Source organism: Zea mays, chromosome 8 (genome assembly GCF_902167145.1).
Source record: "Zea mays cultivar B73 chromosome 8, Zm-B73-REFERENCE-NAM-5.0, whole genome shotgun sequence".
Taxonomy (NCBI): Eukaryota; Viridiplantae; Streptophyta; class Magnoliopsida; order Poales; family Poaceae; genus Zea; species Zea mays.
In genome coordinates this window covers 13,243,421-13,253,476 of record NC_050103.1, presented here as the reverse complement: position 1 = coordinate 13,253,476, position 10,056 = coordinate 13,243,421, and the positions used below count along the sequence as shown (strand labels likewise).

Below are 10,056 nucleotides of genomic sequence, written 5' to 3'. Positions count from 1 at the left end.
TAAAATCGCGATAGACGAAGATGATTGAAATTTAGCATCTGTTTTATCCACTGACATTACATGCTTAAATCCATACTCGTTATCAAGCGGAATATAAATACCAGGGGTGTTACATTAATCCTAACTGTCCATCTGCGCCTTTGATCGAGGGGCTATCGTAATAGTTGGTTGCAAGCCCCGGTCACACATCACCATATAAATAGATTAAGGGGGCCATCGAGTTTAGCCAACGCTAATCGCTTGACCATAAACCCTAATCGACATCCATACAGAGGTACCCATCGCCTGGCGGCGTAGTGACTAGAAGAGTTGCGATTCATGGTGTCTGACCCCGTGATTGTCCCAACGAGCATGAGATCCGAGCCTTCTCCCACGTAGGGTAATGGAGGCGTCCTTGAGGAGGAGATCCACCACTACCCGATGACGGTGAACCTCTACCTCTATAGAACACGTAGGGAGGTGGAGGAGGAGGCGTGTCTACGATGCAAGATGCCGCCTCCATCACTACCGTGACCTTGAACAACAACAACGACAGTATGCCTACCTAAACCTCTCAGTGGATTAGATCTACTCATCACTGAGGTGTTTAGCAGAACGGATTGGTATTCTAGAGGCTTGGGAATCGATCCTAGACACCACAACATCTATTAGGATGCATCTAGATACTTATTTGGACACAAATTTTTTGTCTTTTTTCTTCAATTGTGAATAAATAAGATATAAAACTGCAACGCAAATCCATATCATAAGTAGACCTTAAATTTGTGATATATCTTTTCAAATGGTAGATATAAATTTAGATATGAATGTGGATTCAAAGATTTTTTTACCTTTTCATTGTAGGGAGCAAATAATGCACCAAAAAATTATAAAAAAATTATTTTTATTTTACATAATGTGTTTAACAACATAACCAAAGATTAGCATCAAATTCTATGCATATATATTTTAAAATATTAAATTTGTTATATAATCTAGATGTTTAGGATCTATCTATAATCCAAAAGAGGAAAGGAGATGAAAGCATGTTCGTCTTTTGCCAATCTACCTAGTAGGACCGGAAACGAGAACCAGCGTTTAAATTGCGACATAGAAGATGAGACTAGGCTCGGTGATGGCTCGCAAGTCTCCACATATTTATAGCATAAATAGTATATTTTCATTATATAAAAATCTAAAATATTTACCAAATGTCCAATAACATATTTTAGAATACATCTAGCATTGAGTCTATTAAAATAAGAAAATAAATCCATAACATAATATTATAAAAGTGTAACAGTATAACACCATAACTACGATGTCGGCTCGCGAGTGGGGACGAAAACGACCGAAAACGATATCGTCTATATGAAAATGATTGCCGGTCGGTTAGAAATTTACCTAGTTTCATAATTAATCTACCTATTAACAATTATAATATGATGTTGATAGATATTTAAAATTCAAATTTTAAATATGTTAAATTTTTCGGAAACAATATTATATTTACGGAAACGATACAGTTACGAGGTCCCAATTACAGGTTTTTTAGTTTTTCATCTCTACTTGCCAGTCTAACTGAGTCGGCTCGGTTCAGCTGGCTGCTCGAATAAGCTATAAAAATAAGCCCGACTCAAACTCGTTCAAGCTCGCAAGCCTTACAAACAGAGCCAAGCCGAGCTTAAGCAGGCTCTATTGGGTGCGACCTCTACAGCCGGTCATCAGAGACCAGATTAGGCTTAACCCAACTAACCAGCTCCTTAATTTGGGCACCTGATTAGGAGGGCCCACGTTAACCACGGTTGTCTTCCCAGTCACACGATGCTATATAAAGAATTAAGGGGCTGCAGGAAAAGTAAACACTAATATCTCGCCCTAAAACCCTAATCCATATGATTAACAAAGATGCCCTATAGCCTAGGCGTCGGCGTGGCTGAAAGAGCGACAACCTAACAGCGGTTTGGATCTCAAAGCCTACTATTCGTCTGCAGGGGCAATGGAAGCGACGCCAGTGGCAACAACTATGCTACACCAGCACCTCGCCAGGACACGTCTTCAAGATGACGACGACAACAACAAAAGTATGTCTATCTAACTAGTGGCGGAGCTACCGCCTGGGCACGTGTCCCGGTCTATGAGGTCCGTGTGTTCAATGTGGAATTCGACGCTCTGTAGCTGTATGCATAAGAGTGACCCCTAGCAAAAAACAAGAAATTTCCAAAATTTCGAGAATCATAGGTCAAAATCAAATAGATTTAATTTTTTTAAAACAAAAACGATATAATTTATATAAAAATACCAATTTTGGAAATATATATTTTTGGGACCCCACCGAAATTTTGGAAATTTCCATCCAAAATTGTAAACCCTTGATTAGGGATGAGTTCACCATCCCTTCCGGTAGTAGTAGCCACTAGACAACCATGACTACAGATGACCAAACGGGCCGCCCCACCCGGCCCGCCAAGCACGGTTAGAAAATCAGACCGGCCATCTAAGCCCGCGGGCTCGTGATTCCCTGTCTGAGCCCGACCCGCAGCGGGCCTAAATGAACCGGGTCGGCCTGGTAAGCACGGAAAAAGCGGGCCAAAAGACGGTCTAAGCGGGTCGTTAATCACGGTTTAGTGCAAAAAAACAGGCTTAGATGTAAACAGGCCGTGCCGGGCTTACCCATCGTGCTTAGTTTCTTGTTTGAGCCCGTCCGCTTATTCGTGCCGGGCCGGTCCGGTCCCGCATAGAACCGGGCCGTGTGCCAGGCTCAGATCGGTCCTAAATAGCGATCTTCGTGTCAGACTCGCTGGCGTCGTGCTTATTGGCCATCTATAGCCATGACTGGAGAACTACTAGACGCTTCGGCATGACGTGGTGGTGAGTGCTTCCAAGCCTCCGGCAAAGAACAACGGTGACCAGGCTCCAATTTTAAGCTGACTCCGCCACTGTATCTAACCCCTGTGTTCTTGTTCTAGCAGTGAAGACGCGTGTAGATCTATCTAGTGCTCTCGAATTGACAAGTTAAACACAGTAAGAATGTAAGATCCTATAGAATTTACAGGCTCGAGTTGGCTCACGAGCTTGAAACTATTTTTTAACCCTAGTTCATACATCATCCTCTCATTGATCGCCTTCGCTGGCCCACGCCCATCCTCTCACTTTTCGCTGGATTAGCCAGCTGAGAATGCACTGGTCGCGCATACACCACTTCAGTTCGGGGAGCTAGGTAGAGGTCGATCCAACGCAGGTATATTCCTATTTAGTTTGTGGAACAAAATCGTCTGTCATCATCTTGCCCTTCGGCATTTTATTTGGTAAGAAACGAGATGGATTCTTCGTTTTTTTCTGCAGCTACACACGATGTTAAGATGACTGGTGTTGATAGATGACACTCCGTACAGTAAGAAAAGCTCCACAAAACATCTGATCAAGCAACCAGAGGAAGTCAGCAATATACAAACTCGATCGTCTCAGCCGAACCCCATGACCCTGGGAGCCAACCGGAGCAGCGGCTGGAGCGTGTCGGGCGTGAACTTGCGCGCGAAGACGTAGCAGACGCCGCTGGCCCCGTCGTGGTACGCGCTGCAGTTCCTGCCGGCGCGCGCGCCTCCCCTGATCTCCTCGACCAGCTCCGGCGTCACCTCCTCGCCGCGGTGCGTGTGCGGGTGGAACCCCGTCCGGCGCCTCCGGTCCCAGTCCACGAAGGTGAGCGAGCGGTTGGCGCCGCGCGGCCAGCGCAGCACGCTCAGCAGCGTCGGCACGTAGTGCTCGTCCATGAGGCACGCCCGCTGCCCCGCGCAGCGCTCGCGGAACGTGGGGAAGTAGGTGGCGTCGGAGACGACCTCCAGCGCCAGCGCGCGGTCCATCTCGAACCACGCCTCGCCCTTGCGCCACTGCGCGGCCGTGATGTTGCTGCGCTCCGCGAACAGGGCGCTGTAGCGCGCCGGGGTGACGACCGCGTCCACGAAGCTGGTGTCCGTGCCGGTGAGCACGGCGTACACGGCCGTGAAGTTGTAGAGCGGGATGCACGACTCGGAGAGCAGCGCGAAACGCTCGTTGCCGACGTCCAGGAGCGCGTTCGCCAGCAGCCGGCGATGCGCGGCCACCAGGCTCACGTCTCCCCACCTCGTTTTCTACAATTTTTTTAGAGAAACATCATTTTCCGATTTCAGGATTCAAACTAGAGCTTTTTTTTGTTTTGTTTTGTCAACGCGTCGATCATTTTCCGCTTTCAGGATTGAGAGAGTAGTTAGTTTACCTGGCTTGGGATCATGCGGCCGTAGAAGACGGAGTCCTCCGGCGGCGAGCCGGCGTAGGAGGGATCGGTGTGCACGTAGATGGAGTACAGCCCTTGGTGCCCGGCGAAGAACTTCTCCCACAGCGGCCGCAGCGGCAGGTCCCCTCTCGCCAGGAACAGGAAGGCGACCTTGGGCGCGCGGTGGTACGGCGTGCTGCGGACCTTGGGCGTCATGGACGCCCACCACAGCAGCTCCTCGTCGGTCATGTTGTGCGTGACGCTGCGCGGCTCCAGGAACCGTGCCATCCCCACTTCTGGGTTTTGCGGTGGTAGCGGCGGCGGTGCCGGCGCCGGCGGAGGTGGCGCCGGAGAGGGCGATCGCGAGATGGACGAGAGGTACAGGCTTGGGAACTTGGAGTTGGAGACCATGCCGAGCGCGAATCCCAAGGAGAAGAGGAGAAGCGTAGGCGCCACTTTGAGGAGTTTCCCGCCTAGGTGAGAGTGAGACGCAGCCATGGCGTTGTTTACGTCGTTCGTGGCTTGATTGGCCGCCTCAAGCTCGCAGCGCAGCACCAGCACAGCACACCACTGCTCAGCCTTTGGTTATGCACTTATACTATCGCGGTGTTCTTCTACACGCACTCCCACACCTCCGCTTTGCTTGCTCTGCAAAATTAACATGGCTTCTCCCTGAAAAAGCTAGTTGCGTCCATTAAACTTTTCTTGGATCACCGGCAGGAGCTATGTTAGCAGCGATCTATGATCCTTTGACCTTTGCTTCCGCTATGAATTACATAGCTGCGTAAATATGACGTGCTCATCTGGGAGGAACACGAATGCATACACAGCAGAAATTCCGATCAGAGAGGACGCAAGGATCATATCTCCCACTGAAACGGGTACTATGTTGTTTAGATTCTCATCCCACAATAATTTCCATAGAGTGGGAAAATGCAGGAACAACAACTAAGAGTGGCAAGGCTAAGCATAGGAGAGGAGCAACATGCATTATTGCTTGTCATGTATTATATACAGTTCTTTGTATAACATAAACCAACACAGGTCGTAGAAAGTGGCCATGGTCTGCGCTCTCGCTGCCCGCCCTGTCCGTGCCCTCACCTCTGCTTCCTGCGATGATGTCGCCGCCGCCGCGGTCTAATCGCCTGCTGTTGTCTCCCCTCTCTTGCGCTCCGTCTCTCTGTGTGCTTTGGAGTAATGTGGAGTCTTTCGCTGGATTTTTCTGTCGGCCTTCATTTTGAAGATTGGATTTTTCGCAAGTTTAATCGTCCGATTAACCCTCTCCCGGGCAGATTTGACCGCCATGAGCTCCTTCTTGTCGTTTCCTTCGGTTGATGTTCCTCGCGCTTGTGTGAAGAATCTGTGGGTCTTCTACTTCAATCCTTCATTGGCGGTTCTGCAAAGCTTTTCAGGCCACTCCAGCTGTCTGACCGGGTTTTCCAGTTTTCGCTCTCTTGCAAAGAAGTGGGCTTCGCAGTTTATAGGCGCCATTCTTTTAGCTGTTCCTCCTTCAAAGCTTATCTCCATCTTTGGAACTCTGGCGGGCCCAACTGGATCAAGGAATGGCAGCTCTTTTTGGAGGATGAATCAAACTCTTGGACTATAGTTTCCTGTGGTCGCTCTGTGAAGGCCTCCTTTGCTGATGTTGCTCGTTCATCCGTTCTGTCTGGTGCGAATTTGGTTCCCCTGGGTGGACAGGTCAGGTCTGGTGGATTGAAACCACGTTCATCGGTGTTCAATCGGATTTCGTTCCCGGTTCGTCGTCATTCTGATCAGCCGGCCGTTCATTCATATCCTCGTGGGCAGTCGGTTAAACGTGCTTATTTTCAAAATTATTCAAATCCGAGTTCGGGTAATCTGGCGTGGCCTTTCTCCCGGTCCTCTCCGCGGAGCGCTCGGGCGCGGCCTTGGGCCTCGCGTAAATCTTTTTGGCGGCCCAAGAGGATATTGAATCGTCACCAGGAGATCTCAAAGAATAAATCTGCCTCCATATGAGGCCGCATTCTTTTGAATGGGCCAGAATTTTTTTGCTGTCAGGGGCTCTCTCTGCTTTCATGGAGCCCAGCATGGAAACCATACCGATTAAGATACCCCCCAAATGGTTGTTCCCTCCCTGCCTGGATTCGCCTGTGGAGGCTCTTTCTCCTGTGACTTCTGCAGCTGTGCGCAGGAAGAAATGTGCAGCCTTGGTCGACATTGAAGTGAGAAGAAGTGCTAGGCTCAGAGAAAAGGCCAAAGGCTTTAAGCCTTGTTTTGGCAGTAAAAACAATTGCTCGTGCTGTGCCGAGTCTCCTGCACCACCATCGCTCTCCCACAGGACCATCAAGGAATTGGGCGTTGATTTCTGCAAGGTGGACCCACAAAAACTAAGTCTCAACTCCTTAAGCGCCTCCAGGTCCTCCAGTGTTGCCATTCAGAGGCCGCGTTCCTCGTCTTGCTCCACAAATGAGCCGAGTTCTCCGTCTGCAGATCGAAGGGACACTTCTGATATGGATGATGACGCGGAGTCTCATCCCTCGACGGGGCTGTAATGCGTGGCCGTCTCTTTTGTCTCAGCTTGGGTCTGAGATGTTGCGGTGCTTATTGTCTTTTGGTTTAATTATGTATCGCGGCAAAACTACTCCCTGTGTGGATGGACCCGTTGTGGACCCTGTGGTGACCTCCCCAGACTTCTCAACATTTTTTGTATTCTGGGTGAATGGTTTTAATTTCCTGGGTGCAATGAAACTTTGGGGTTTGTTTATGCCTTTTTGGCTTTTATTTGGTCTGGATTTCGGGGGGGTGCTGGTGCTCTCTTCCCCTCCTTTCTGGAATTCTATAATTTAGCATGCCCGCGCATACTGATTGTTGGGGCTTCTGTCGTCGTATACTTGGTATACTCGACCTCTTCAGTGAATTACATCTGGTTTTCAATGGATAATTCTCTTCAGAATTCTTGTCGGTCATTTAAAATTTTGTCTCACAACATCAGAGGCATTAACTCTGACTCCAAGTGGAACTCTCTGCGGAACAATATTTTGGAATCCAAATGTGACATTATTTGTATTCAGGAAACAAAAAAAGAATCCTTCGATGACGCTTATATTCGTCTCTTCTGCAATCATCATTTTGATAAATTTGCCCTTGGCCCTTCTATTGGTGCCTCTGGAGGATTCATCACCATCTGGAAAAGCTCCCTCTTTGCGGCTGAGGTAGTTGATCAAAACCAGTTTGGGCACACCATTCGTTTCCAATCCAACCTTAATGGGCAAATCTGGTGGCTCTCCAACATTTATGCCCCTTGTTCTCCTCATGGTAGAGAAGATTTTCTTGCCTGGTTTTCTAACCTTCAAATTGATGACGACAAACTTTGGATTTTCCTTAGGGATTTCAACATGATTAGGTTCCCTGAAAATCGTAACAAGCAGGGTGGTGACCCTATCAGAATGCTCAATTTTAATGCGGCAATCAGTCAGCTGGGTTTACAAGAAATTCCTCTTAAAGGGCAAGCATTCACTTGGTCTAATATGCAGCGTCATCCTTTGCTTGAAAAGCTGGATTGGTGCTTCGTCTCTCCTGTCTGGTCTACCATATTCCCGGCCACCTCTGCCTTTTCCCTGGCCAGGATCGCCTCGGATCATGTTCCCTGGGTTGTCAACATTCAATCCAACGTTCCCAAGCCGCCCATTTTCAGATTTGAGAACTATTGGCTTCAGCTTGAGGACTTTCATTTCAAATTCCAAGATTCCTGGGAACAAAATCTCTTTCAGCCTGATCCTGCAAAACGGCTTATGGCCAAATTTAAAAGAGCAAGAAAAGTGATCAATGGGTGGCAGAAATCTTTACCCAATCTAGCTAAGTTGATTGTTAAGACAGAGTTGATTATTCAATTGATGGATTTTATTGAGGAAAGCAGAGATCTAACAATTCAAGAATGGAACTTTAAGCACTCTCTAGTCCAACACCTGCAGGGTCTTCTCTCCAATCAGCGTGCCTATTGGAAGCAAAGAGGCCAAATCAAATGGGCCTCGTTGGGGGATGCGGGCACAAAAAATTTTCATGCTAATGCCACTTCCAAACATCGTCACAACAATATCTTGTCTCTGTCTTGCGACAATGGCTCGGTGGCTGTCTCTCATAAAGACAAAGAGGAGGTTCTGTTTCAAGCCTTTAAAAATCGATTAGGGTCTTCTCAGCCAACATCTATGGTTTTCAATCTTTCTGAATTGATTCAGTCTGCTCATAACCTCTCTACACTGGATTTGCCTTTCTCTCGCAGCGAGATAGATCAGATCATCAGAAACCTTCCTTCCAATAAAGCCCCAGGTCCTGATGGTTTTAATACGGATTTTGTAAAAAATGTTGGTCGGTAATTGCATCAGACTTCTATGAGCTTTGTGATAAATTTTATGAGGGATCAATCTGCTTAGAAAGCATCAATGGTTCTTATGTGACTCTCATCCCTAAGCATAGTACGCCTACTTCAGTGGGGGATTATAGACCGATTCCTCTCCTCAATACAAGCATGAAAATCCTGACGAAGCTTCTGGCCAATAGACTACAGCTGGTTATTACTAGTCTAATTCATCAGAATCAATATGGTTTCCTGAAGGGGAGGACAATTCAAGATTGTCTTGCATGGGCCTTTGAATACATCTCTATTTGTCATAAATCAGGAAAGGAAATGGTCATCCTAAAATTGGACTTTGAGAAGGCCTTTGATAAACTAGAACATGCTGCCATCCTTGATATTCTGAAACATAAGGGCTTTGGAGACAGATGGCTTCACTGGATTTCATTGATTCTTGGATCGGGCACATCACAGGTTCTTTTGAATGGGGTTCCGGGCAGACGCTTTCACTGCAGGCGTGGAGTTAGGCAAGGGGACCCTTTGTCCCCCCTTCTCTTTGTCTTAGCTGCTGATCTTCTTCAGTCAATTATCAACAAGGCAAAGGATTGTGGCATCCTCAAGCTCCCGATCCCAACCTCCTGTGGATTCGACTTCCCGGTTATTCAATACGCAGATGATACAATCCTAATTCTGGAAGCCTGCCCTAGACAGCTCTTCTTTCTTAAAGCAACGCTTAATTCTTTTGCTGATTCTACAGGGCTCCATGTGAATTATAACAAATCTAACATTTACCCCATCAATGTTTCGGAGCAGAAAATGGCTTTGCTAGCAAATACATTCCACTGCAAGGTCGGGACTTTGCCCTTCACGTACCTGGGTCTTCCTTTGGGGTTTAAAAAACCCAACTTGGAAGCTTTCCTTCCTCTCATTCAGAAGATTGAAAAAAGACTAGCTGCAACCTCTATTTTTCTATCTCAGGCTGGCAGACTCCAAATGGTCAATGCGGTATTTTCTTCTCTTCCAACCTATTACATGTGCACCCTGAAACTCCCGAAAACTGTGATCAATCAGATTGATAAGCTTCGACGACATTGTCTCTGGAGAGGGGCAGATATAAATGCAAAAAAACCTCCCCAAGTTGCATGGAAATCGGTTTGCAGGACAAAAATTCAAGGGGGTCTTGGAGTCATTAACCTTGAGTGGCAGAATAAAGCTCTCCTTATGAAGTGTCTACACAAATTCTTTAACAGAGTCAATATCCCATGGGTCAACATCATCTGGGACACTCATTACAACAATTCTCTGCCCTCATCTAGACTAGTGGGCTCGTTTTGGTGGAAAGATATTCTCAAAATCCATGGCTCATTCAAGGAAATTGCCCAAGTGCAAATTGGAAATGGTAAGTCTACGCTTCTCTAGCATGATCGATGGAATGGGCAATGTTTATCTGAAAAGTTCCCGGAGCTCTGGTCTTTTGCCTCGGTCAAAGAGATTAACA

The 10,056-nt window shown here is 47.2% G+C and overlaps 1 protein-coding gene across 1 annotated transcript; it reads right to left on the bottom strand.

The window, feature by feature from the left end:
* Window positions 1-3,206: 3,206 nt before the first annotated feature.
* LOC103634802 (Core-2/I-branching beta-16-N-acetylglucosaminyltransferase family protein) lies at window positions 3,207-5,211 on the bottom strand. The gene is made up of 2 exons (XM_008657392.2): window positions 4,232-5,211; window positions 3,207-4,106 (listed from the first exon to the last, which is right to left on the bottom strand). The coding sequence occupies exons 1-2, from the start codon at window positions 4,724-4,726 to the stop codon at window positions 3,444-3,446; spliced, it is 1,158 nt and encodes a 385-aa protein (XP_008655614.1). The 5' UTR covers window positions 4,727-5,211; the 3' UTR covers window positions 3,207-3,443.
* Between the last annotated feature and the right edge of the window lie 4,845 nt (window positions 5,212-10,056).